Source organism: Mesocricetus auratus, unplaced genomic scaffold, assembly GCF_017639785.1.
Source record: "Mesocricetus auratus isolate SY011 unplaced genomic scaffold, BCM_Maur_2.0 Super-Scaffold_100027, whole genome shotgun sequence".
Lineage (NCBI taxonomy): Eukaryota > Metazoa > Chordata > Mammalia > Rodentia > Cricetidae > Mesocricetus > Mesocricetus auratus.
Window position 1 is genome coordinate 9,847,313 of NW_024429208.1, and position 27,996 is coordinate 9,875,308.

Below are 27,996 nucleotides of genomic sequence, written 5' to 3' on the forward strand. Positions count from 1 at the left end.
CAGTGCCCATGGGGATCCGAAAGACATAGTAGTTTGGATGCCTTCACTGCTCTTAGGAGCTTAACCCCACATCCCGCCCAACTTCAGTCAGAATACTCGGGTAGGGTGGGGGGAGAGAAGGGGAGAACCCAGGCCCACCAGGGTGGGTGTAGCTCCTGCTGGTGCCAGTCCTGGGGTCTCTTCCTTTGGGTAAGTGGGGAAGGAACTTGGGCAAATATTTGCTAGGTTACAAACGTCATCAGGCCCTCCAGTGCAGACAGGGTCCAGCCCCCCCCCCCCGCCCGCGCTGCAGCAGAGTGTGCTGGACGCTTCCTCCACCTCCATCTCCCTTCCTTCCCTCCCCCAGCTCCTTCTCCAGATCCCCCTTAGACGTTCCGGCATCCCCACCCGCTGACCCCGCCCATCCGCGGGGCCGCAGCGCCTCCCGGTGGTCGTGCTTTCTAGGCCTCCGCCCGCCTGGGGCAGGGTTAAAGTGGGAGGCCTCTGGCTTGGTCCCCTCCCGCTCCGTCCCGGGCCGCCCCCGGGTCCCCTCCCTCCTACCCACTCGGCGCCCGCATCTCGGGCCGGCAGGACCGGGCCTCTCCTCGGAAGTGCCCAGACAGCCTGTCCTTGGAAGTGCTAAGCCAGGTAAGCTCCCTGTGGGGTCCAGCCTGGCCAGGAGAGGAGGAACAGGGCTCAGGGGCTGCACCTCAGGGGTCTAAGGAAGGACGGAGTTCTCAGGGGTCACAGTTGTACCCAAACCGACTGTCCAGTCCCGGGTTCTAGTATCCACCTGGCCCCTAGGTGTCTGTACACGTAGCCTGGTTGGGGTGCAGGCTTCCTCTTAGTCTGAACTCACAGCTTTCTACTGACCACTGATGGCCCAGGCTCCCTCTACTTCCCCAGTCCACAGAGTGTCTGGCATCTGGTCAGACCCATGGCCATTTCTAGCAGGTCTGAGTTAGCTCTGGCCTGGAGGGCATCTGCGAAGGGTTAAGGAACCTAAATTGCCTCAGTGGGAAGACATGGTGTGACTTGGACTTGGACACAGGTCCTGCTGGCCTCTCTGCAGGCCCCAGAGAAGGGTATTTACTCGTGGGGAAAGTACCAGCCACCTGAATTCGCTCCTCACATGGACTTCCAGGCTGCTCTAGGGGTGGGCAAGCCAGGTGCTCTCAAGGAGACACCAACCCTCTGGCTGAACTTCCTCTGAGCTTAGGTAGAGATGTGGGAGTTGGGGGACCCTAAGATGAGAGTGGACCTGAGTTAATAATACCTGTCACTCCCGATTCCATCCTACCCCCTGGGTCTCCCTAGGGCACACCCAGAGTACAGAGGACAACCATAGAGACACCTCCTAGAGACAGCAACACAAAACAGCCCTCATGAAGCCTGGGTGTTCAGGGGCTACTATCCCCATGCTTACCTGAGGACATAGAACCAGTGCCATAGAGGGACCAGGTACCTAAAGGGGATATTTAAGGTCCAGATTAACTTACTAGGTTTTTTTTTCAATTAAATAGTTCTGGCTTTGAGGCCAGCACACACTTAGCAAGAAAAAAAAAAAAAAAAAAAGGAAAAGGGGTCCCTTAGAGACTCCGGAGAGATGGGGCCAGGGGCTAGGTTTGGACCTAGAGTCCCAGGGAACGGATGATATCAAGTACCCCAGACCAGGCCAGAGGGGCTGAGTCTGGGGGTGCAGAGCGTCCATTCTGAGGGCTGTGCACCAGTCTTAGGGACAGTGAAATTCTATATCTAATGAAATGGTGTCAGGCACAGACTTTGGAAGAAGCATGCGAGGCTGCTGCCACTTGGGCAGTTTGTCTGCTGGAGGGTGGGTTCCTTCCTGTCCAGCAGTGATTTGCCAGCACATCCAGGCAGCTCTGCTTTGGAAGGGCCTCTCAGCAGGGCCTGGGAAACTGTGGGCATTGGGGGCTTTCTGGTCAGACTCTCACAATCCAGGATAAAGGGACTGGGAATTTTCACAAACCCTGGTGAGGGACACCAGCCACCCCCTCCCCCACCCCCTCCCCCCCGAGATGGTTCTGCTCTCTGACCTCAGAATAAGGTCCCACTTAGAATCGCCTACCGGTCTCAGCTAGCAGGGAGTCTGGGGTGTCTGGGGGCATAGTGTAGACAGACTGTTCACAGCCCAAAGCACTGGGTTAAGATGTGAGGATGGCGTGATTTCTAGAATGCAGATGGTTGCTGCAGTTTTTTGGTTTTTCCTTTTACACAATGCCACACTTGAATGTCAGCCTTGCTGTATCTCCTTTTGCTCATTCATGAAAAGTCTAGGACTCTAGGGAACCCCCACAAATAGACAGGGATTGTGGGGTGCTGCACATGAGCAGACCTGGGAACCCAGCCTCTGCCCTCAACACTGGAATGGACCATACTATGGACAGCATCCCCATGGATGCAGACAGACCCACTGGAGATCCAAAGCACAAACACTAGCTAGACATGGGGTAGCTTCCTAGTCCGTGTGGCAGATAGTGACATAATCGGTGACATGATCAGGGAATACGGAGCTCAGTTCTAGGGGTGTTTAGATCCACTTGTCAGATACCCACGAGAGAAGTAGAGCAGAATTTGTGTCCTCTGGTCTCTGCTGATCTGCCTGTCTTGGTGTGCAATGCCTTGCTGTGAGTTTTCTCTGCCTCAATTGTGCAACATTACCTATCACTGGCCATTTGTAGGTTTATTGTGATTTGCCTGGTCACAGTTTCCCCGTGTTCCTGACAGATGTCCTTTTCTTTTTTAACTATTCGGATTGTGGTGAGACCCTGGGGAGGGAAGTGCAGGACTGAATCTCTGTATACATACTTTGAATGCATGAAGACATACCCAGAAATGAAGAGTTTGGTTTGGCAGTTCTGTTTATCATTTTTTGAGACGTTGCTAATGCTTCATATTGCTTCATAGCCTCACTGCCTGTCATTTTCTGACTGGTTGGTTTCATTGAGGGAATGAAGGAGACAGAGAGAGAGAGAGAGAGAGAGAGAGAGAGAGAGAGAGAGAGAGAGAGAGAGAGAGAGAGAGAATCACATGTACACACTAGGGCTCAAACCTAGGACGTTGTACATGCTAAGCAAGTGCTCTACCACTGAGCCACACCCCCAATCCTGCTCTGTAGCTGTTTTTAATGTTAAATAGATGAATAGAACTGCCTACCTACTTCCACTCTCATCTATAATTAATTTGAATTTTCTCCAAAAAGTTTTTGTTGATCTAGCAAAATGTTTGTCAATTTTGTTGGTGTTTTCTAAGAGCCAGATTTGGTTTCACTGACTTCCTCCACTTTTTTTCCTACTATGTATATTGTTTTTCCTCTGCTCTGCTGGTCATGGATTTGCTTTATCGTCCCTTTCCCGTCTCCTTAAAACGTAAGGTGGGCTGTTGATGTGAGCTCTCTCTCAGCGTTGGTATAAACTCTTCCGTGTGCCTCCCCTTTAAGCGTCGTTTCTGCTGTGTACGTTTCAGAAATTTTTATTGGTTTTTCTTCATTTTAAGTGTGTTCTTGCTTCCCTTGAGTAGTTGGATTTTTTTTTCCTCTTTGGTCTTTGGGTGCCTGCCACCCAGCTCCCAAGTAAATCACACACAGAGACTTACTCTTACTCATGAATGCCCCGCCTTAGCTTGGCTTGTTTCCAGCCAGCTTTTCTTAAATTATCCCCTCTATCTTTTGCCTCTGGGCTTTTACCTTTATATATTCTATATTCCTTTATCCTGTAGCTGGCTGTGTGGCTGGTCCCTGGTTCCTTTCTCCTCCTTTTTTCACTCCTCCCTCTTCTGTCTTCTCTTATTCTCTCTGCCTGGCAGCCCTGCCTATCCCTCTCCTGCCTAGCTATTGGCTGTTCAGCTCTTTATTAGATCAATCAGGTGTTTCAAATTTTTTTATTTTTCATTTTTGGTTGTTCGAGACAGGGTTTCTCTTTGGCTTTGAAGCCTGTCCTGGATCTAGCTCTTGTAGACCAGGCTGGTCTCGAAGTCACAGAGATCCTCCTGCCTCTGCCTCCTGAGTGCTGCGATTAAAGGCGTGCGCTACCACTGCCCAGTCCAATCAGGTGTTTTAGACAAGCAAAATAACACAGCTTTACAGAGTTAAACAAATGTAACACAAAAGAATGCAACACATCTTTACATCCTTAAACAAATACTCCACAGCGAAAATGAATGTAACACATCCCAAACTAATATTCCACAATACCATTGTATTTTTTTAAATCTGTGGGTAGTTTTAAGAGCATGATATTTACATTTACTACAATTGTGTGATTTTCCCCCATTTCCCCTTGTAACTAATATCTAACTTCACTTCCCTGGGACTTAGGAAGATGCATGTTAGGGTGTCTGTCTTGGCAAAGCTATTGGCATGGGCATTGTTGTATCTCCCATGGCTGCAATTCTCTTCCCCTGTGGATGAAGCAGCTTCCCGAATACTTAAGGAATGAAACTTTATTCCCCACTTCGTTTTTCTCTGTTCCCACTTCAGAGCCATACACTAAAAAGCTGTGACATGACCAGAGGAAACTAGAAAGTTGCCGCATGTGCCCAAGGAGGTGGGAGGGATCAGAAGGAGCCCGAGAAGGCCTCACATTTTACTCAGGTTGACTCTTGTCACAGAGGCAGCCTGAGCCATAAACAACACAAATTAAAACCTGCATTCATCAGGGAGGAAAAGACCCTGAGTTCCAGAGTTACTCCACTATTAGACCCAAATCTCCAGTTTTCAGCAAACTGTCACAAGGAACATGAAAGAGTGACGCCTCATCCGGAAGTCATGAGAATTGCACTGGGAGATAAAAACAGTTGTCGGGTCAGTAGATATACCAAGGAAGAAGGGCAGGCATATGACTCAGTGGTAGAGTGCTTGACTAGTAAGGGGAAGAAATAAGTCAATAGAGCCTATGTGTGAAAACAACTCAGTGGTGGATATACTAGACAAAGACATTAGAACAGCCATTTTTAAAGTGCTTAAAGAACTAATGTAGGACATAGAGAAAGTTGGCAAATGATGTACGAACGGATGAAAATGTCAATAAAGAGTCAGAAAACTCTAGAAGTAAGCTAAACAGACCTGAAAAGTACAGAATTGAAATGACAAATTTTACTAGAGAGAGTCAGAGGCATATTTGAGCCGTTGGAAGAGAGAATCAGTGAACTTGCAGACAGAACAAGGGAGTTGTCAAGCCCATGGAAAGAGAATTCTTGAGAAAAGTGAACAAAGTCAAAGGGGCCTGTGGGGCATCATCAGGATGAACATAAGCACAGAAGGATTGTCATACAAGGAGAGAGAAAAGGGAGGAGAGGATTGAAGAAATAGTATCGGGGGGGGGAGACCTCACAGATCTGATAAATGACATGAATATTACCATCCAAGAAGCTTAAACTCCAAGCAGAATGAACTCAGAGAGGCCTACACTAAGACCCGTCAAAGTTTAACTCCAAAGACGAAATCTTGAAAGCAGAGAAAAAGAAAAAAAAATGACTTGTCACATACAAAGGAGCCTTGATAAGTTTACTGGCAGATTTCTTATCAAAGTTCGAGTCCAGAGGCAGAGGGTAAACGTAGTCAAAGTTCTGGAGGTAAAACACTATCAGCCAAGAAGCCTGCATCTAACAAAACTGTGCTTCAAAGTAAGAGAGAAATGGACGTCATCACTTTCTTTACCCTGAGAAGAATGCTAAGGAAAAGCCTGAAGGCTAGTACGAAGGATGATGGACAACAATTAAAAGCCATAAGAAATCATAAATGTCTCAGGAAAGGAAAATGTGTGGGCAACTGTTAAAAGCTAGTGTTATTGTAGCAATGGAGGGTAGCTCCCGTCTTTGTTTCTACTTGGTTTTAAAAGCTAATACATTTTAAAGAAAACAATTATTAGTTTAAGAGCTAGTATTACAATTTTTATTTGTAATTTCAAAGTCTCTTTGCTATATGATTTAAGAAACTAGTGTATGTATTAAAATGTTAGTTATAGGGATGGAGAGATGGCTCAGTGGTTAAAAGCACTGGCTGCTCTTCCAGAGAACCCCGATTCCATTCCCAGCACCACACGGCAGCTCATTACAATATGTAACTCCCGTTGTCCAGTTGCAGGGGATTGGACATCCTCTTCTGGACTCCTTAGGTACCAGGAACACGTGTGGCACACATACATACATGCTTGCAAAATAACCATCCACATAAAATAAAAACTTAAATATATATTAGTTATTTTTGAAATGAAACATGGTCAGCCTTCTTATTCACTTTTTCCATATCTCTAAATCCAATCACAGATTGAAAATAAATTTTTTGTACTGAATATTTACAGACCTTTTACTCCCTGTCAGTGTCTTTAAAATGTCGTATAACAAATGTTTATATAGAATTTCCATTGTGCTTGGCATTAACAGCAGTCTAGAGATGATTTCAAGCATATAAGGAGGATATACATAATTACATATCCTGGAGCCAATTCCCTTAAGGTACCAAAGAGTTTCTAAATGTGTGTGTGTGTGTGTGTGTGTGTGTGTGTGTGTGTGTGTGTGTGTTGGGGATGTGCATGTGAGTGCTGGAGGCCAGAAAAGAGCATCAGGTCCCCTGCATTTGGAATTACAGGAAGTTGTGAGCCACCCAACATGGATGCTGGGAGCTAACCTTGGGTCATCTTGCAAGCGCAGTACACCTTCCTAACACCGAGCCATCTCTCCAGCCCCAGGATGGAGTTTAATGACACTGGTGGCTGAAAGGAATCGGCATAGAGATATTAAAGGAAGAGACTATTTATGTCATTAAAGAGGTACAGATTCAAACAGTTTCAATTTTAGGAAGAGAGATTCAGTCTCCCTGGTAACCACCTGGGAAGAGTAAACAAATACCAAAGAAATGAAAAGAGTATATAAACATTTCATGACTAAAAATCAACTAAGCACAAATGTAGACAGTTTTACAAAAAGATAGGGACACAGATGTGTAAGATATAGAGAGAACGAATGCAAAGATAGAGGCCACCCTTTGTCAGTAATTACTTTTAATGAAACTGGATTAATAATGCAGTTAAGAAACAGAGATTGGCAGGATGGACTTAGAAAAAACAAAACAGTCTCATGTCCTCTACAAGAGTCTCACTTTAGATCTAAAGAGAAAAAGTAGTGATGGATCAGAAAGGGGCATTCAAAAACAGACCTTAAATTTTAAAAATATCCAAGAGACAAAGAAGGATGTTCCATATTGATGGGGGAGGCTCAGTTCATCCAGGAGACATGAAGTTCTAAGACCATGCCTACCTAGTAACAGTCCATCAAAATGTTTGTGGTTTTCATTCTGGTTTATGAGATGGAACCTTTTTACATTTCTCAAGCTTGTCTCGAGCCCTCAGTCCTCCTGCCTCCATCTCCCGTGTGCTGGGCGCACAAACACATACCTCATCTTAGAAGCTGCACACCGTCATTTCATTGTCCAGCAGTGACTTGATGTGAGAAGGCTACAGAAGCATAGGAATACCAGGAGGTGAAAGTCAGGGGTTATTCTGGGACAGTTATGGCTGTCTATATAACTGCCAATGAATTTTTTTCCTTTAGATGTTTCCTAGAGTTTGTTTTTGCCCTTCTGTTTGTTTTTGTTTTGTTCCTATGTGGATAGTTTTAGAATTCTCATTACAAGCTAGATTTCCCAACTGGTGCACTTCACTTGAATGTGCCTAATTAATTCTGTGTTCCTGGTGATGACGGGCTTTCATGATCCTCAACACAAGGTCCCTCTGTCATTTCTTTGTTTCTCCTAAGGCCACCTGTCTTTTCAGTTACTATTATGCTCATTTTTACTCCCACGACCTATTCTGTGTCTCCTGTCTGTTCTTACCATCTCTATCAACAGTTGCATATTGTCTTAGTTGGGGTTTCTAATTGCTGTGGAGACACCATGACCACAGCCATGCTTATGAAGGAAATATTTCATTGGGGTGCCTTACAATTTCAGAAGTAGTTCATTGTCATCATGGTGGAACATGGTGGTGTGCAGGCAGACATGGTGCTGGAGAAGGAGCTGAGAGTTCTACATCTTGACTCAATGGCAACAGGAAGAGGACTGTGTCACTGGGAGTAGCTTGAGCATAGGAGACCTCAAAACCCACCCCCACAGTGACACACTTCCTCCAACAAGGCCACACCTATTCCAGCAAAGCCACGCCTCCTAATAGTGTCACACCCTATGATCTTATGGGTGCCAATTACATTCTAACTACCTCACTCATGTATAGTCTATTTCATTTTTTTTTTTTTGAGATAGGATCCTGCTATGTAGACTAGCTGGTCTTGAGCTCATGGCTCCCAAATGCTGGGATTAAAAGTATGTGTGTAATACTTGGTACATTCCATTAGTATGCTGTTCACTTATTCTACTAATTTATAAACTAAAATAATGTAACATCTGAAATCTGGAGTAGTTTCTCTGATTGAAGAAATTTCCCAGATAACAAGTTCAGGGACACACCCACCCCTGCCTCAGAGTCTGTGTTGCTTCTTCCCTAGTGGTCTTGCTGCATTCACGGTGGGGAAAGGGCTGCCCTCAGCCTGCTGGCACCTAGTGGAAATCATACTAAAAGTCACTGTGTCTGACTAGCTCTGACCCCGCTCAGTCCATACCAATGCCCATGTGACAGGGGATCAGGCTATAGGGAGAGGGATACGCCCAGCATCCTACACTGATATTAGGACCCGCCCACTGAGTGAAGTAGGCATGTTTCTCCCTCCTCCTGTTCCCATGCAGGCCCTGGAGTGGGATGTGTGAAGAGACACTGCTCCCTGGTGTTTCCACTCAAGCAGACCCATCTGTGTGTACTCTGGCCCCAGAGAGCAGGAAAGGGCTGAATGTCTAAATCCAGCCTAGAACTGAGCCCTGCAGCCAACCAAGAGTTGGAGAGGCACAGCTCTCTTGCTGGTTGGGGCAACAACGTGGGTCATGGAGGTCCCTGGTTCCTCAAGGAATTACCAGCCATGTGCATCCCATCCTGGGAGGGCAGCGTTGTATTGGTGGGGGTGTCTGTAATGATCCCTGCTTTTATTGCAGGACATCAGGGCCCATGAGTACTGTGAAGATGCTTCGGGGTTCTTTTTCTGTGTTCCTGCTGGGGGGGCTCTTGGGAGTCCTCCATGCTCAGCAGCAGGAAGTCATCTCACCCGACATCTCTACCACTGACAGGAACAACAACTGTCCAGGTACCTGCGTGGGGCTCTGGAGTTCTGGGAGAGAAGTGGTATTCCATAGGGTGCGGCTGGGCTCATGTAAGCCCCCACTTTGCAAGCCCTGATGGGTTTAATGTTGTCGCCCTCCCCCACTCCAGAGAAGGCGGATTGCCCGGTCAACGTGTACTTCGTGTTAGACACCTCGGAGAGCGTGGCCATGCAGTCCCCCACGGACAGCCTGCTCTATCATATGCAACAGTTCGTACCTCAGTTCATCAGCCAGCTGCAGAATGAATTCTACCTGGACCAGGTGGCCCTGAGCTGGCGTTACGGTGGTCTGCACTTCTCGGACCAGGTGGAGGTATTCAGCCCACCAGGCAGCGACCGGGCCTCCTTCACCAAGAGCCTCCAAAGCATCCGCTCCTTCCGCAGAGGCACCTTTACTGACTGCGCCCTGGCCAACATGACACAGCAGATCCGGCAGCATGTAGGCCGAGGGGTGGTCAACTTTGCTGTGGTCATCACCGACGGCCACGTCACAGGCAGTCCGTGTGGGGGCATCAAAATGCAGGCTGAGCGCGCCCGTGAGGAGGGCATCCGGCTCTTTGCTGTGGCCCCTAACAGGAACCTAAATGAGCAAGGCCTTCGGGACATCGCTAACACCCCACATGAGCTCTACCGCAACAACTATGCCACCATGAGGCCTGACTCCACTGAGATTGACCAGGACACCATCAACCGTATCATCAAGGTCATGGTGAGCGGCTGTGACTGGGGTAGAGACTGGGGATATTGTCCACTCACCGGTGTGGTAGCAGTTAGAGTTGAGCGTATCCCTCTGTGAGTAAGGCAGTTGAGGGAGGTCAGGGTTAAGTCTTCCATATCCACCATCCTCACCCAGACTCGGGAAGCGTCACACATGTCCCCAGGCTCAGGCTAATCCGGCTCTCTGTCTTTTCTGCAGAAACATGAAGCCTATGGAGAGGTGAGTGGCCCTGTCACTACAGCCCAGCCTATGCTACCTGTTGGCAACCAAGACTGCTGAGCCAGCAGAGGAACAACGCCACACTCCTGGTTCCCCAGGGCCTTGAGCAGACCAGAGCAGTAAAGAACTGATGTCCTCCTGCTCTGTTGGGCCTGATATTCTTAAGCCTGCATAAAGCGACCTGATACTCTTAAATCTGCATGAAGCCCTCGTCCATCCCCAATCAAACCCAATCTGCTTAGTCCCCTGGGGGCTGGAACTCAAACACATGACTTCTGGAAAAGCTGAGTCATGTCCCAGACTGGGGCCTTTATCCAACCCAGACTGGAAGCCATGTACTTATCTTGGGGTCCTACAGCCCTGGGTACCCAGAGTCCTGCTCTACTTCTTTTATGGAGACACATCATCCTAGAGCAGCTATTTTTTTAAAAAGGCAAATCAGTCCCCGTATACAGATGGTGCCTAGCTATGACCAGAGCTCTTTGGTCCTTGTTACTGTCTGTCATTGTTTACCTCAGACCTGCTTAGCCAAAACCTGGCTAGATGATTTGACTAAGCACTGGCCCCCACCTGTGTAGTACCCTGTGTGTCTGGTCCCCCACTCAGCTCTGCTTGTCTGTATGGGTGTTTGGAGACTTCCTCTGGAAGTTCAAGGTTATGTCTGTCTCCAGTCCCACCTTCCTGACCTGCTGTCTGTCCACCTCATTTCAGTGCTACAAGGTGAGCTGCCTGGAGATTCCTGGACCCCATGGACCCAAGGGCTACAGAGGACAGAAGGTAAGAGGCCCAAGAACCCATGGCCCATGCTCCAGGAAGCCCGTGACCTGCCAGAATTCCACACTGAAGGCCAGCTGACTGTAGATGGCACTTCCAAACTTGGAGCACCTAAGCTTCAGATTTTATCCATTTCCTTTTAAATGGTTATTTTGAGAAAAGTAGGAAATATTTTTTTTAAATTTTAAGATATGCCACCTAAAACACATTTCCAAAATAAGCAAGCATGCTCATGTGGGGAGATAACACACAGGTACCCTGCTGTCAGTGACATAATTGCTGATTGCCGAGAGGTGTCCTCTGGAGATTTATTTGATTCTAGACTAACCTTGAGAACTCTGCTTTGAATGGTCACCTGGCATTTTTTTTCTAACAACAGAGCTGTATAAAATGAATCCCTTCCAGCTTCACTACCTCAGCGTCTGAAACTGACAGTGCGTGTGTCAGAAGGCAGGAGGGTGGGAAGAGGTTGAGATGACGCCAGTCACACGCAGTGGCTTGGAGAGGAAGTTAAGCGCCCTCGTGCTCTTTGCAAGTACAGTGAGAGCTTCTACAGCAGTGGGTAGCTGGCTGAGATACCTCCTGCACCAGCCACTCTCTGACCTGGCTTCTTCCAGTCCTGGCCACAAGCCACGCGCACCCTGCTATAGCTGGGAATGAATTTGCCCCAGGGCCACCTTGTCACTCCCACAGCAGAGCTGTGATCCAGGCCCCCGGAGGTGGATACCATAGGGATTTCAGAGCTGAGCATAGCTGTGACACACAGGGTTCCGACCGCTTGCTCTGCCTGGCCTCCTCCTCCTCTCTACCTTTTGACTTGTTTTTCCTTCTTCTCTGTCCCTTTGCATTTAAAGTGAAGGGATAGTAATAAGTTGCTACATCTATTATGTATGTAAAGTTAAAACTTCAGATCCCTGGAAGTCTGATTTTGTGTGGTTTTCTGAAGCCCTGATCCTTCTAGTTCTTCCAATCTATGCCTATCCCATTCAAGAGGAATTAATGTCCTCATGTGTCCCATGCTGGCCTATGGAGAGCTGTGGTCTGGGCTATGGTACAAAGGTTCCAAGCCTAGCTAGTGTCCCCAGCTGAGAAGCTGCTCTGCCCCATTTGCAGTGTGGCTTCTTGGAGGGTTGTCTAACAAATCTCAGACAGTCAGCAAGAGCGTGGTGGGGGCCACTGGGACTCTCGGGGCAGCTGGCCCTATTCCAAGATAGTCCCACCTAGAGAAGGCCCAACAGCTCTTGCCATACCACCTCTCCCAGGAGGTGACAGGGTTCCCTTGCCTCAATTTACCCTTTTCACTATCCTCTACTTTTAGGGCGCCAAGGGCAACATGGGCGAGCCAGGAGAGCCTGGACAGAAGGGACGACAGGTAAGGTCCCCACATAGCCTCTGGCCCCTGGCATGACCCCCAACCACTCTCCCTGCACCCAGGGCTGGGATCACACCCAAGGTTCTTCGTTTCTTCTTCACAGGGAGACCCTGGCATCGAAGGCCCCATTGGATTCCCAGGACCCAAGGCAAGTTCCCTACCTGGGGCTAGGATGGGGGAAGGGAAGCAGAGGAAGGTTAATTTGGGGCAGTTCCCCACCCTGTCCCCAGGGATGTCCACAGCCCAGCCCCTGTTGCCAAAGAAGAGAAATGCCTCTACAGTCTGAAGGTCACTCCAAAATGATGTGTCCAGCCTGACCCCTCCTCTATTGAGCATGTGTTCAAGACCCACATGTGATTTCCAGGCATGACGCAGCCAACATGCCCTTGGTAATGCATTGTCTCTTCCTTCCGCCCTTAGGGTGTGCCTGGCTTCAAGGGAGAGAAGGTAAGTCATGATGCCACACAAGACATAGAGAGCCACTGACAGCAAGGAGCCTGTCAGCTCCTGGAGGCAGACCTGCGTTCTGGCCTAGGTCTTAGTTCTGGCCTCATGTTAGGGCTGAGGGGGTCTTCATTTGCACCCCAAAGACAACAGTGTCTGAGAAGCTTGGAAGCTCAGCTAACACTTTGCTTGCCTCCTGCACAGGGTGAATTTGGATCAGACGGTCGGAAGGTAAGCCTGCAGGGAGGGGTGTGCCCTGCCACGCTGCTCGGAGTGGACAAGGATTGGGACTAACCAGTCCCTTTTCTTTCTTCTCCAGGGAGCCCCCGGCCTAGCTGGCAAGAATGGAACTGATGGACAGAAGGTAGAGTCACCAGCCCCACCCCCACTGCCAGCCACTGCCTCCCCCTCCAGACACATTAATCTATTCACACAGATACATATGAACATATACACACACACCCCAATCACTCACAGACACAGAATGAGAGAGAGAGAGAGAGAGAGAGAGAGAGAGAGAGAGAGAGAGAGAGAGAGAGAGAGAGAGAGAGAGACCACGTGTGTGCATGGTGAGAACATTCCACACCCATGCACCCGGCCTGGTCCTGGGATTCTGTCTCCATGGAGACAGAATGAAGCAAAATGTGAATCACCTCACCTCACCTTCCTGTGCCCTGGCTAGGGTGCAGCAGCCTGTCATACAAGGCCCTGAGTGGTGCCATCACTGATGTGCATAGACCCCAGATCTACACTCTGATATTCCTACTTTTTCTTTCAGGGCAAACTGGGCCGCATTGGGCCTCCTGGCTGCAAGGGAGACCCAGGAAGTCGGGTGAGTAACTTCACCGTCCTCACTGTCTATCACGTAAACATCATACAGGGCACATGGCTACCAGGCTAGGCTGGAAGCAAGTCTTTGGATTCTCTCTTCTGCCCATCCTCTCCCTGCTTGGCATTTATCTCAGTCTGGAACTTTGCTAGTCTTGGGGTCACAACCCAAACCCTCAGGAGCCTATGAGCCAACCCCTAGACATATATGGTTTCCAGGCCAGGTGGAGCTCATGGTCCTAGGCTGGGAAGTTCTGAAACTTTGATGGCCGTCAAGGGCAGTCTTAGGCGTGGCTCCTGTTAAGCCAGGAACCTCATAGCCCGAGTGAGCAGCAGCTCCCGGGGCCCGGCTCTGTGTTGGTGTTCTTGGCTTATGGGAAGCATAGTTCATCCTTGGTAGCACTCAGCAGGAATCCTTCCCACCTCCCTCAGGGCCCCGATGGATACCCTGGAGAAGCCGGAAGCCCAGGCGAGCAAGGAGACCAAGGTGCCAAGGTAAGGACTTGGCTAGATATAGCTCTAGAACAGGCTGCCATCACAGAAGTCCCTGCCTCAGGGCTCCCTGTGTCAGCTCATACAGGATGAGGGCACAGCCCAGCTCATACAGGATGAGTGGATAGGCCAACTCACATCAGGGTGTGAAGCCTAGCTCCTCAATTTCACTATTCAAGGGCAGGGTCACATGGTCACATGTAGCACAGCTTGCCCACCCCCACCTTCCAAACTGGCAGAGACCCTGAAGGGCCTCTAGTCACTGAAGCCTGGTGACCCCTTGCTCTTGGTAACCCTGGACCTTTAGACATGGGCTAGGCAGTCTTTCCCTAGCAGCCCAGACCATGTCCCTTCTACCTGCTTCCTCCCCTGAGCCTGCCTAGCAATCCCACTGCCACGAGGGCCTCGAATAGGTCCCCTTCCTCAGCGGGGCAACAGACTGGGTTCATGGGTTGGTCTTTTGGGCACCAAGGCGAGGTCTTCCCCCCCCTTATGCCTGGCATCCTGAGTGCCCCAAGAATGTGGTCCTGCCTCACTGCCCAGTACATATCTGTCCTTGAAAAAAAGCTGATATCACCCCAACTCTTCAGGGGGACTCTGGCCGCCCAGGACGCAGGGGACCACCAGGAGATCCTGGAGACAAGGGGAGCAAGGTGAGTCTCTGGCCTGCTCACTCTCCTGGCCGGATGTCATCCACACTGTTCTGTGCCCTCACGTGTGGGGAGGGATGGCAAGGAATGGCTAAGGGGGCCATCACGCACTAGCTCCTGCGCATTCCTCAGCCATGCTGAATTGTCCCTGCCCCGCACAGGGATATCAAGGCAACAACGGAGCTCCTGGAAGTCCAGGGGTGAAAGGAGGCAAGGGAGGCCCTGGCCCCCGTGGACCAAAAGGAGAGCCGGTGAGTTTACCCCACCTACAGACCCTAAGCCTCTCACCTGAGTCAGGCTCCTCTGTGGCATGACTCTGGGCAGCAAGGTTGAGGAAGGGCCATTGACAAATGGCATTGACTGAGGACAGTCAGCCCGTTCACTATTGTTCCTTCAAAAGGGACCTCTGAAGCTGAGCTTGGCATAGGGGCCCCATCCCAGGGCTGATCCTTAGAAGAGACAGGGAGTGGTCAGGAATGACCATGCTGAATGTCCGAGCCTCATCCCAGGCACTGCCCAGGACTTACAGCCTGGCCAGGAGTACCCACACACCGAGTCCCGACTCTCTGACTGGGACAAAACTGACATAGTAGCAGTATGAAGATAGAGCCATGAACATAGATACCCAGGCCGACATCACTGGGAGGGAATACCAGGCCCAGGGCCCCAGTGTCCTAGGGAGAAGAGGACTACATGTGGCCCATGTGGCCCTCTTAGCAGTTTCATTCATCCTCATTCTCTACAGGGACGCAGGGGAGATCCTGGAACCAAGGGTGGCCCGGGAACTGATGGCCCAAAGGGAGAGAAGGTAAGTTGCTCTGTAAGGAGCCAAGGGGTCTGCTCTGGAATCTCCCCATAAAGCTGAGGGGTTGACCCCCATCCCCATCCATTGGGAGAGCAAAACTCAGAGGTCTAACCACTGAGGGGGATTTGGTCCCTGCATTGTCTGAGAAAGTAAAAATCAGACAGGTGAGCTCCTACTCCCAGCTGTCCCTGGGGCTTCTGGAAGGGTGCTACCCATCTCAAGGATGATGGTGAAGGAGCTTTCCTCTAAGCTGGTTATGGGTCCCTCACCCCCAGAGTGGCCTCGGCGGGACAGAGGCAGTTGGTCTGTGGGGATGACAAGATGTCAGGAGGAAGGACGCTACCATCCCAACCTCACACCAGCGTCTTTGTCCCAGTGAATTGATGACTTGTTCCTATAACCCCATCCTCACATTCCCCCAATACTGCCTCTGGAGAAGGGGCATCAAAATCACTCTTTGGCTAAAACCTGACCAGACCTGTCTTCTCTCAGGGAGACCCTGGTCCTGAGGGGCCTCGAGGCCTGGCTGGAGAAATTGGCAGCAAAGGAGCCAAGGTACGCAGGGCAGGGGGCGGCAGATACCAGACTGAATGGTACTGTCCCCAGGACAGGAGGTGGCAGAGGCCAGGCTGGAGGAAACTGTGCCCAATAACCTTCCTGCCCCCACTTAGCCTTCTCACAGATCCAGTCAAGGGAGACTACCACTGGTCAGTGAGTGGATGAGGGCAGCTTGACCTCACCCTAAACCACAGGGTTGACGTCAGGACCCTGAGGTGCACTTAGACCACAGGACCTCGCCATCTTACCCTCACCTCGTTTCTTTGCAGGGAGACAGAGGTCTGCCTGGACCCAGAGGCCCCCAGGGGGCTCTTGGGGAGCCGGGAAAACAGGTTGGTATCAGGACAGTAGGAGCACTGAGACCGTGACAGCATCCTGCCCCCAGACTCCACCCACTCCGAACACTGTTCTCAATCCCGCTTCAACCCTCCACCTGTTCCCTGTCTTGCCCCATGACTCCCTACTCTACCCTCCCCCAAACCTTCATCAGCTCCCCACCCTGCCCCTTGCCCCCATCCACCCCTCATGCTGCCCCCTTGATCTCCCACTCCACCTTCCTCCACCCACTCACCATTCTGCCCCAGACCCCCTTCCCACTCCCCTACCTACTCTAGAAACCATCAATTACCTACTCCCCAACTCATCCCAGCCCCTAATCCCAGGCAAGGTGGTGGCCCTGATGCCAAGACCTACCGTCTTCTCCGAGCTGGTCAAAGCAGGTTAGGTCATCACCATTTCAGGTGACAAGGCCACCTCTGTCTCCTCTCCTGCCCGCAGGGATCTAGAGGTGACCCTGGTGATGCTGGACCCCGTGGAGATTCAGGACAGCCAGGTCCCAAGGTACGTCCCTTCCTCCTGGCAATATGGGATGGGGTCCAAAGCAATTGCCTGTGGAGGTACCCAACAGGAAGGTTGCAAGAAGCTTGGCCCTGGAGCAGGAGAGAAGCCTCCATTGAGCCTCCTATTCCCAGCTCCTAGTGAGACTGGCCAGGGCAGAGACCCAGCCTCTGAGCATGGAGAGCGGTAGGAGACCATGCAGCCTGTCTTCTGCCCTCCCCAGCAATGGCCTGCCTGAAAAGATGGCAGGGTCCTGAGGGATGGACAGCCATATGGGTACTGCATGGTCCCAATGACCTCTCTAGTGTGTGCCCCGGCCCCTGAGTTACCTGGAACCTCAATGGCACTCACTTCAGTCCAGAGATGTACGAGCATGGCGAGGCTCACAGCCTGCCTTCCCACCCTACACAAAATATCCTGGCCCTCTCTGCACTATTCGGACACTACCTCCTCATCAGTCATTTCAACTAACTCAACCTTCCCCTTCAGGGAGACCCTGGAAGACCTGGATTCAGCTACCCAGGACCCCGAGGGACCCCTGTGAGTCATGGCATGAGATAAAAACTCCCAGGAAAACCCGGCGGGTTGGGCCCCAAGGCTTCTGTGGTTCCCTCTATGTGGGACTAGAAATAGGGAGGGGACTGGGGCCACCTGCCACTTGGTGCAAAGGCAGATCCAGCCAGTACCAGGAGATGCCCAGGGTCAGACATAGCCCAGGATTGGGTCAGCATGGCTCAGCATGTGTGGGCTCTGCGGCCATTACCTGAAGTGTGTGAGCTCCTAAATAATTCTGATATCCCAGAAGTCATAAGGGGTGAGCTCAACTCCAAGGGTTGGTGGGCTTCTCTTTCTGTAGTTAGACTTGGGGTCTATGACTGAGTAACCTGTCAGACCTTTTCTTTCTTCACAGGGTGAAAAAGGAGAACCCGGCCCACCAGGCCCTGAGGTACTTGGGGATCTTGTCCCAATTAGTCTTTTCCTGGTGGGGTTATGGAAGTCCTGCATGCCATGTCCACTGTGAGACTATCTTTTGGTCATGTCCTTGGCTCAGGACAAGCTACATAGGCCCTGGCTGGGCTTTAAGTGTTGGTTAAAGGACACAACATGGGGTCCTTTTCCAAACAAAAGCCAGGGCTCCTCCTGAAAATTCCCAGCATCCTTAACAGATGCTGAACTCCGTGTATGGCTTCTGTGTCACCTCTGAGTTCCTGGAAGTCTGTAGAAGGTCTTGTACTGTGGGGGTGGGAGTGTGTATGCCACCCATTGCCCACAACTAACATGTGTCCCGTGTCACAGGGAGGCCGAGGAGACTTTGGTCTGAAAGGAGCACCCGGAAGGAAGGGAGACAAGGGCGAGCCAGTGAGTGTCACCATCCTATGCCCAGGGCAGTGGGCTAGCCGCATGAGGAGGGCCTAAGATTCCCAAGAAAACACCCACCTGCCCTTCACCAAGCTCTTGAAGGGAATGGTCAGACTCAGAGGCCTCTTGTGGTCTTCATCCATCCTCAGCCAGCACCTCCTATTGGTTCAATGGCACAAGCCCGGCCCTTATCGTCTTCACTTCCGTGTCCCTAGAGCCATTGGTGTCTAGATGGACATGTGGAGTCATGAGGAACAGTAAGGGCAAGACAGCACAAATAAGGATGAATGGCAGATGGCTGGGACTGGCAGTTCAGTGCAGGGATGGTGGATGGGTGGACAGGTAATGGATGGGTACGTACGCTGGGCACACAGAGTAGATAGAGGACCATGGGATTTATCAGCAGGAGTTGTCCCAGCCCTATATTTGAGTTCCTTAGTGGCCTTCTATGCTCTCTTGCCTACCAGGCCCTGAGAGTGGCAGCTTAGGACATTCCTGGGGCTACGTCAGAGTCAGGATGAAGTGGGTGATAGAGTCGTCCTTCTTACCCACTGTATCCCAGAAGAGGCCATTGACAGGGGAATCTATACTCCTATGGGGCAAAGAGACCTCCTATGGCCATATTGAGCCTACTTCCCTGTTCCTCCTCAGGCTGATCCTGGTCCCCCTGGTGAACCTGGCCCTCGGGGGCCAAGAGGAGTCCCAGGACCTGAGGTAAGCCATCTCTATCCCTTTGGCCCATAGCTCCTGGGCCAGCCAGACTGAAGTACCTGGAGCATCCTGGTTCTGCCTTTAGTGGGCCCATGGGTTGATAAGCACTGGGTGGTGGTACCAGGAGCAACTTGGACCCAGCAGCCTCACCTCTCAATGTTGCCCTTGTCCTCCAGGGAGAACCCGGCCCTCCTGGAGACCCTGGTCTCACGGTAGGTGTCACATAGCATGGAATCATCAGTATCCTTGTTCATAAGTGTCCTTCTGTCTTCTAAAAAGCAAAGACCAAGAGCGTCGAGTACAGGGGGTTGGCAAGAGCAAAGTCAGAGGAGAAGCTCAGAGGGCAGAGTCAGAGGCACATGTGCAGAGGTCAAAGCCAACAGGTTTGAGGTTGGCAGAGACAAGGTCAGAAGATGTGTCAAGTTTGGTGGGTGTAAGTTCAAAGGGCAAAAGTCAGCAGTGGTCAGGTTGGCAAGAACAAGACCAGAGGATAGGGCTCAGTGGGGGGAGTTGGCGTGGGTAAGGTCAGAGGGCAAAGTTGGAGATGTGAGATGTGTGTACCTCTACTCCACATGTCGTGGTCACCAGTAGTCATGGGGTTAGGGACTCCTATGGGAGCCCTCAGGCAACAGTAGGTGCTCCCTGCCTGAATAGACCCACTGGGGTTGTGTTGCAGGAATGTGACGTCATGACCTATGTGAGGGAAACCTGTGGGTGCTGCGGTGAGTTGGCACAGTGCATCAGGATGTGTGCGTGGCTGCAGGAGGGATGGCGTGTGTGGGGAAGGGATCGCTCGTAGTATCCCCGGCCCTGCGCCCCAAGGGCCTTCACACTCACTAACCCTGTCATCCCCACACACACACTTCCAGACTGTGAGAAGCGTTGTGGTGCTCTGGATGTGGTCTTCGTCATTGATAGCTCTGAGAGTATTGGCTACACCAACTTCACCTTGGAGAAGAACTTCGTCATCAATGTGGTCAACAGGCTGGGTGCCATTGCCAAGGATCCCAAGTCCGAGACAGGTCAGTGAAAACCATGAAGGGCCCTGAGGCAGAAGCCAGAACCCTACCTCTAACCAGCATCTTTTCTCTGCCCGGGATTTCACTCAAGGTGGCCAGGTCACGGTCACCAGAGTGGGAAAGCAGGCAAGGTAGACACTGTTCACACTGTTGCACCCTTGTAGGCACACGTGTGGGTGTGGTGCAGTACAGCCACGAAGGCACCTTTGAAGCCATCCGGCTAGACGACGAACGAGTCAACTCCCTGTCCAGTTTCAAGGAGGCTGTCAAAAACCTCGAGTGGATTGCTGGTGGCACCTGGACACCCTCTGCCCTCAAGTTTGCCTACAATCAGCTCATCAAAGAGAGCCGGCGCCAGAAGACCCGGGTGTTCGCAGTGGTCATCACAGATGGGCGCCATGACCCCCGAGATGATGACCTCAATCTTCGGGCACTGTGTGATCGAGATGTCACTGTGACGGCCATCGGCATCGGTGACATGTTCCATGAGACGCATGAGAGTGAGAACCTCTACTCCATCGCCTGCGACAAGCCTCAGCAGGTGCGCAACATGACACTCTTCTCTGACCTGGTGGCCGAGAAGTTCATCGATGACATGGAAGATGTCCTTTGCCCAGGTGAGTGGTGAGACCTTTACCCCTGGCAGACTAGTAGGTGACCACTGAGGGCCCAGTAGGTGCTAATAAAGACCTGGTCTCTTCTCTCTTCTAGACCCCCAGATCGTGTGTCCAGAACTTCCCTGCCAAACAGGTAACATGGGTGCCTGAAATCCTAACCCCAGACAAGCAGAGCAACCCCTTCTTGTTCTAATAGCCAGGGATGCTACAAGGAATTGTGCAGCCTCAAGGGTGTGCCACTGTGGAGGTGCTTCCTTAAGAAAAACCCTTGAAGTTCACCCCTGGCATGGTAGAGTCAGGGGCTCAGGATGAGGACTGGCTTCTAGGAGCATGTAGTGTCGTCCTGAGCCCCTGCGGAGTACCATCTGGGCAGAGACTACTGGCCTGGCTGTGCTTGGCTCTTGGACACTAATCAAAAAGGCATTTCAACATAGTCTCATCCAAGAGTCCGTAGTCTCCCTAACACTGGGGGCTCTCTTCTTGGTCCTGGGCCGTCATAACTAAAGCTGTCCATATGCCAGGGCCTGACAAGCTCTTGTCAAAAGACACAACCCTAAAATTGATGGGCAGAATTATAAAAGGAGTTCTTAATTGATGTAGATAATAAAAGGTCAGAGGCAGATACAGAGGGAAATGCTGAGAGATCAGAGAGAAGGAGCAAGCCACAGCACACCTTACCTCCTAAGCATCTCAGCAGAGAAGAGCGTGATTTCTTCTTTGTCCCTGCTTATATCCTGTTTCTGCCTAGCTACGTCACTTCCTGTCTGTCTGTACAGACCTCTGTGGTTAGCTAGCGGCAAGTTTCTGCCCAGCTACATCACTTTCCTGTCTGTCTGTACAGACCTCCAAAACCTCTATGGCTAGCTAGTGGCAAGCTCCGTTCTCTGACCCCCAGGCAGGCTTTATTTGTGCAAGAAAGATATCACCACACAGAATGACTAGTGTGTGATATCTGGGGCAAGCACACTGATACCTACCAGCAGTAGTGGATTGGCTTTGCTTCTAACCCTGTGGCTACCTTTGTGGCCTTTGTGGCTGGAACCAGAGCTGCTACTCCCAAGGAAGGGTTAGAGGCATCCCTGCTATGCTGAGACCCTGACAATGCCTCTGCTACAGAGTGACTGGGCAAGACCCTCAGGTAGATGTCCTGGGACCTTAGGAACCATGCAGTCCCCTCTGCAAGCCCTGCCCCTCCCAGGAGCATCAAGTAGTGGGGGCAGTTTTGCATGGTGGGGCTGCCGTGGAGATGGGCCACAGATACTAGTCCTTGTAGCCTGAACTATGCATCTGCATCTCCCTGCAAACTCTCGGCTGTTCCTGGGTCCTTCCCAAAGACAAAGTGGCCCACTAAGCATGTGCACAGGCTGTGAGACCACTAACGGAAGGGACCCTGTGGAGTGGGAGTCAGGGTCTCACACTGTTCAGGGGTCCTTACCAAGAACACACTCTCAGGGCACGCCTTGGCCTCAGCCACCCAGCGAAGTTATCTGGGGAAGACTGGGGGAAGCTAGAGTGCTGGCCTCAGGTTGCCAGTCCTGGTTATCTGTCAAAGGCTGGCGGCCACGTCTGCAGTGAGACCCCGAACCCTGGCTCCTGGCGCCTTTGGTGGGTAATGGTATCAGACTGTAGCACAGTAGTGTTACAGGACGTATTAAGGGAGGTTTGTGTAGAGGAGGCCAGGGCCACAGATGGCTCTGACCTTGATTCCCCGAGTCTTGCTCCTGATCACAGTTGGAAATGTCCGAGCTTCTACTCCAAACGTGTGACATCAGCTGTGGGTTTCTGTGGCTGTCTTTACGGGGTAGCTTTTAGTTGTTAAGCTTTGTCATCGGGAAAGGAAGGTATTGAATCTTGTCACATGCTTGCTCTGTTGGCGACACCTCGTGAGGCTTCTTTAGCTGTGAAAGCAATGGTTAGTCGTGTTGATCTTCTGTTGTTGACTGAGCCTTGCTCTCTCAAGCACAGCCTTGCTCTTGGTCTGCCTCCGTTTTGCCTGCTGAATTTGATCGGCCGGTGTCTTAGGGAGGAGATTTCGCCTCTGTGTTCAAAGAGCTGCCTCTCTGCATCTTCCTGTCTGGTGACATCTGTATCTGGCCTATATAGGGTGACACTGGGTGATAGGGTGCAGTGGTTCCAGGATGGGGGCCCAGGGTCAGGCAGTTCCCACCTGTGGGCACCCCAGCTCTGGAAGGTGGCAAGATCAGGAGGAAATGGGAACCTCAGCCTCACTGAGGTCTTAGGACCCCACAAAGCAGTACTCCTTACAAGTCCCCTCCACCTTCCCCAGCTCCCTAACCCCCTTATACTGACCTTACAAGGCATATTTGTATTTACTGCTATACAAAATTTCAAGGTAAATTAGATGTGGTGTCTGGGGACCCAGTGACCTTAGACAGTGTCTTTAAGACTGGGATCCTGGGTGAGCACCCTTGTGAGCATTTCTGATGTGGATACGATGTTAAGAATACTTCCAACTCTGACCTAGCCCAGATCCTCTGAGCCAGATAGCCATCCCTGTCCACCCAGAAGCCTGCCTCAGGCCAGAGTTGGTGTCAATCATTAGGGCCTGCGCAGAGTGCCTGAGAGGCTCAAAACTGCAGGAAGAAAGTTAGTAATGGCCATAGTATCAAAGACTGCAGCGAGACCTGAACACTGGTTGTGGAGAAAAGAAACAAGATCCTCTAGAGAAGGGAGTGCCCCCAGGGAGGTCCAAGGTCCTGGGGCCTGGTTCTGTGTTAGAGACATCTGCTGTGTTGGACACATCTGGGTGTCCTCGTGCCTCCTTGATTACCAGAGAAATGGGAGTGAGTTTGGCCATGACATCCACTGAGTCATACCTTCTGCTCCAGCAGGCACTGGAAGCCAGAAAGGGGGAGGGTAAAGAGGCAGAGAGAGAAAGATACAAAAAAGGAGAGAGGGAGGAATAGAGAGACAAAGAAATAGAGGCACAAAGAGAAGGGAGGGAGAAAGGGACAGAAGCAGAGAGGGAGGGTAAGAGGTAGACCTAGACGCAAAAAAGAGAAGAGGAGCTAGGGGGAGAAGAGGGTGATGGGGGGGGGGGTGACGGGGGAGGGAGGGAGGAACCAGGGGTCTTGCGCAACCTTGGTGTCTGTACCACTATCTCAGACCCTCTAAGACAGGTCCTGGGATAGCAGCAGATCACATCTGGGACAAAATGTTAGCGTGTGTTTCTGTCTGCGGGCACTTTCCGGAGCTGGCTCTTCCTAGGGATGTAGAGCCGTAGCACTGAACCGGAGATGATTACAGCATCTGTGCACATCTCTCAGCTGGGCTTGGGCACTAATGTTCCATGCTGAGTTTCCCTAGAGCTCTGTGGATATCCCCAAACTGCTACTATGCTACTATGTCTCCTTGGCTGTGGTGCTTGCTCTCAGCCTCCTGCCTAGGACAGACCCTACCACCTGCTGCATCTCCTACTCCTACTTGTCTCCCTGGCTCAGTCTCTCTGATCCTAACTACTGTCTGTAGTCAGAGGCCTAAGGAGGGCTGGAGGCCAGCCACACCCACCGGAGCCCCTAAAGTCTTCTCTGGACACTCCCTTGCAGATGAACCATGGCCTGGCAGCAAGCCACCGGTCACCTTCCTCCGCACGGAAGAGGGTCCGGACCCCACCTTCCCCAAGACCATCCCCCTGATCCAGCAGTTGCTAAACACCACGGAGTTCACTCAGAACCCAGCTGCCTACTCCCAGCTGGTAGCTGTGATGGTCTACACCGCCGAGAGGGCCAAGTTCTCCACAGGGGTCGAGCGGCAGGACTGGATGCAGCTGTTTATTGACACCTTTAAGCTGGTGCACAGGGATATCACAGGGGACCCAGAGACCGCACTGGCAGTCTGCTAAAGCCTCGGGTCCACCATGAGCAGCTAGCCAGAGCTAACCCCGCACTTCTTACAGCTTCCCAGGCTGCCGCCACAAGCTGAGGCCTTAGGCAGCGGGGACCTGCCCTCCTAGTCCCGAGGCCGGAGGCCAGAATCCTGTATCTGGAGAATCCTCTCTCTGGAGGGTCTCTCCTACTTCCTCCAGCCTCTAGTAGAGCTGGAGTGGCTTGTGGGCACTCTACTCCAGTATCACTTCCGTCTTCCCCTGCTTCTTACCTTTGTGCCGTGTCCCCTCCCCCCTCCTCTTTTTCACAAGGACATCAGCAATGGGACTGAAGGCCCACCTTAAATCCTAGAGGCTCACATCTGTAACGGGCAGTATCTTAAGGGTCTTGAGATGTAAGCTTCTGGGAATCTTTCGGATGAGCATACCACCTCAGTCTAGATGAGCTATCCTGTGTTTGGGAGCATAGATTGGGGTGGGGTTCTATCTGAATGCTTGGGGAGGTCCCCCCTTTTCTGCTTCTGTTTGGGCTTCATGTTTGGCGTCAGGTATGTGTTTATAGTTCACAGCAACCATAGAATGTGACAAGGGCCTTAATGGACCTCAGCTACCGCCACGCCATGCTCAGTAGATCAAAGTCCCAGAGCTGACTGTCAGTGTGTTCCCAGACAGGTCTCTGGATACATGCAGACATCATGGGAGTATCTGACAGGAAGGGCTTTTGATACCCTCAGTCAAGTGGCTAAGAACCATAAAGGCACCCTCTCCCAGTGTGGGGAGTGGCAAGGGGCCCTCTGCAAAGTCACTCGCAAGCTCATGAACCTGGAGTATTCTGACTGAGCTCAAGGGACCTCATTAGGCTGGACTGATGTCCTTGTCCCTATCTGTTCCCCTCTAGCCCAGGGTAAGACCTATCCACCTGGGAAGGTGACACCCTCTCCCTGCTGAGAGGTCACAGGGAGAAGAAGGAACCCCACAGAAATGGAACACAGAGGACTCCTGAGTCCCCAAACTCCCGATTACAAATGGACCTTCACCAGCCTTTTTTGATCTCCCCCAGGCCCTGTAGATGTTAGTATTAAGGGAATGGGCCCAATTCAGCAGCCCCTACTGTATGTCTACCTCTGAGTTTGAGGTAATAACTGTGGGGGTGCCTGTCTGTTACAAGGAGCTAGGAAGTCCAGTTGTGTCGCCCCCCCCAAAAAAAAACTTTCTAGACATTCTGAGCAGATTCCAGGGATGGCAGAATAAGGTATGTGACTAGTAAGCTCTGTAAGAAGCACCCTGCCTGTCTGCAGGCACTCCCTCATTCACGGCTCAGCCTCGAGTGAGTCATGCTAAACATGGTATAAAAAAAAAAGATGAAACCTGTAACTTAATGCATTGTTGTGATCAAATGCCAAGTTGGGCTAGTACACACAGGGATGGAGCCTCACACACCACTGGGGGGGAGGGAAGCGGGGTCAAGCACTCTGGCAGCTGGATCCTCCTGCCTCAGCACCCTTGGTCATATACCACTGGAGTCTGGCTGTTCTTAATGTGATTCCTTGGGGTCCCAAATGACTGGACCATGGCAACAAGCATGAACTCATCTTCATCTCAGGAGAGCCTAGATAGATGTCTGGTGAATAGGTAATCAGGCCCTTGCCTGTGGTCTCTGGCACCTGTGTGGTAGTGTGGAGCGTGGCCTCAGCTTCCATAGTTCCATGAGTAAGGGTCAATGACCATCCACCAGAGGAAGGCATCTCTTGGTGGCAGCGTGGTCACCAAGGGCCCACCTGGACTCCTACAGCCATACCCTAGCAGCATACCAAAGCCACAATGAGACCCCGGACACATGAGCCCTTCCTCTTTCTGGGTGATAAGTGGCTCAGACAGACTAGGTGACTCAGAAGTGGCCCCTGGGAGAGGGAGTCAGGCCCAAAGGCTCTGTCCTGCCTCCCACCACAGAATGACTTTATGTGAATAACTACGTCTTGGACTGAGTTTGGGTTCGGGGGCTAGTGAGAGCCCCAGAGGTGGCTGGTTGAGGCTGAGACCATGCTTGGTGACAAAACATGGGTCTTCTGGCCTCTACTCAGATCTCTAGTCCTCTAGTTTGGGGCCATTTAAGAGGAAGTCCCAGGGAACAGTAGACTACTCCCAAAGGATCCAGAGTCAATCACCTGGGACTACTCTGCTGAGGCCTCCATTGGCGGCTATGGGTGAAGCCCCAAAGTCCCATGATCTAGGATCCAGGGTGCAGGGTGTATGCAGAGATGGGGTGACTCTCGGGCTGGCCACCCCCTTGCCCGCCCGGGGCCCACCTTACATCTTCCCCGCAGAGCTATATGTGGCCCAGTGCACACAGCGGCCTGTGGACATTGTCTTCCTGCTGGATGGCTCGGAGCGGTTGGGTGAGCAGAACTTCCACAAGGCACGGCGCTTCGTGGAGGAGGTGTCTCGGCGCCTGACTCTGGCGCGAAAGGATGACGATGCCCTCAACGCCCGCATGGCCCTGTTGCAGTTCGGCAGCCAGAATCAGCAGGAAGTGGTCTTCCCACTGACCTACAACTTGACCACCATCCATGAGGCACTGGAAAGGACCACCTACCTCAATTCCTTTTCTCACGTGGGTGCAGGCATCGTGCATGCCATCAACAACGTGGTGCGGGGCGCACGGGGTGGGGCGCGGCGTCACGCAGAGCTCTCCTTTGTCTTCCTCACGGATGGTGTCACGGGCAATGACAGCCTGGAGGAGTCGGTGCACTCCATGCGCAAGCAGAACGTGGTGCCCACCGTGGTCGCGGTGGGCAGCGACGTGGACATGGATGTGCTCACCAAGATCAGCCTGGGTGACAGGGCGGCCATCTTCCGGGAGAAAGACTTCGACAGTCTGGCCCAGCCCAGCTTCTTCGACAGGTTCATCCGCTGGATCTGTTAGCGCGTGCCCGCCATGCCCACCCATCATCCCGCGTCCATCTCCCCTCTGTGGTGCTAACTGGACCCCGGCCCTGCAGTCCCTGCTGGACTGAACACTTGAGTCTTCTGCAGAGTGAAAGCCCTTCTCCCAAGACCCAGAACAGGAAGACTCTGGACCCAAGGCCCCTTGCTACCCTCAGCTCCCTTGGCGTCCCCTCCCGCCTCTCTGTCGCACCCGCACCTTGCCCACAAGCACTGGAGGACCCCAGAGTCCTCCCACTCCGTCTCCCGCAGTCTCCCCCCTCCACTTCCCTCTCCTCTTCATGGGCCCCACATTCCCTTCTGAAGGCTATCTGCAGGCCTGCACAGTCCTGCCCAGGATGCTGTCCTTCTCTGCCCATTATTTCCTATATCAGATCAGACCTGAAAGCCCCGTGTCACACACCAATGTCCCAATAAAGGTTTTGAACCTCCCTGCTGCTGCCAGATCCCCAGTGTCTGTGCCCCACCAGGCCTTACCCCAGGCGTCTAGTACCCTGGGCCTCCACCTGACACTAAGGGGATCCTATCCATGCCCATCAGATCCATCACCCCCTGACTCCCTGCCCGCTTGCCCTACCCTCATGGGGCAGGGACTTCCAAAGACGCTG

The 27,996-nt window shown here is 51.8% G+C and overlaps 1 protein-coding gene across 2 annotated transcripts; it reads left to right on the forward strand.

Annotated features, from left to right (window-relative positions):
* The first annotated feature begins 470 nt into the window (after positions 1-470).
* On the forward strand, positions 471-27,820 carry Col6a2 (collagen type VI alpha 2 chain). Of its 2 annotated transcripts, none has more exons than XM_021227453.2 (28): positions 471-627; positions 9,035-9,183; positions 9,309-9,907; positions 10,115-10,135; positions 10,847-10,912; positions 12,228-12,281; positions 12,385-12,429; positions 12,702-12,728; positions 12,930-12,956; positions 13,045-13,089; positions 13,504-13,557; positions 13,986-14,048; positions 14,636-14,698; positions 14,857-14,946; positions 15,441-15,503; positions 15,993-16,055; positions 16,328-16,390; positions 16,836-16,898; positions 17,385-17,435; positions 17,806-17,841; positions 18,192-18,254; positions 18,906-18,968; positions 19,142-19,177; positions 19,642-19,687; positions 19,835-19,987; positions 20,149-20,601; positions 20,696-20,734; positions 24,168-25,824. In XM_021227453.2, exons 2-28 carry the CDS (start codon positions 9,048-9,050, stop codon positions 24,461-24,463), a joined length of 2,778 nt encoding a protein of 925 aa, XP_021083112.2. In that variant the 5' UTR covers positions 471-627; positions 9,035-9,047; the 3' UTR covers positions 24,464-25,824.
* Positions 27,821-27,996: the final 176 nt, after the last annotated feature.

Excerpts from the sequence above, each read along its gene's own strand:
- Col6a2 (XM_021227453.2), top strand. The coding sequence starts at position 9,048 with ATGAGTACTGTGAAGATGCTTCGGGGTTCTTTTTCTGTGTTCCTGCTG. Across the intron at positions 12,430-12,701 it reads TTGGATTCCCAGGACCCAAG|GGTGTGCCTGGCTTCAAGGG; the intron begins GCAAGTTCCCTA and ends TTCCGCCCTTAG. Across the intron at positions 13,090-13,503 it reads ATGGAACTGATGGACAGAAG|GGCAAACTGGGCCGCATTGG; the intron begins GTAGAGTCACCA and ends TTTTTCTTTCAG.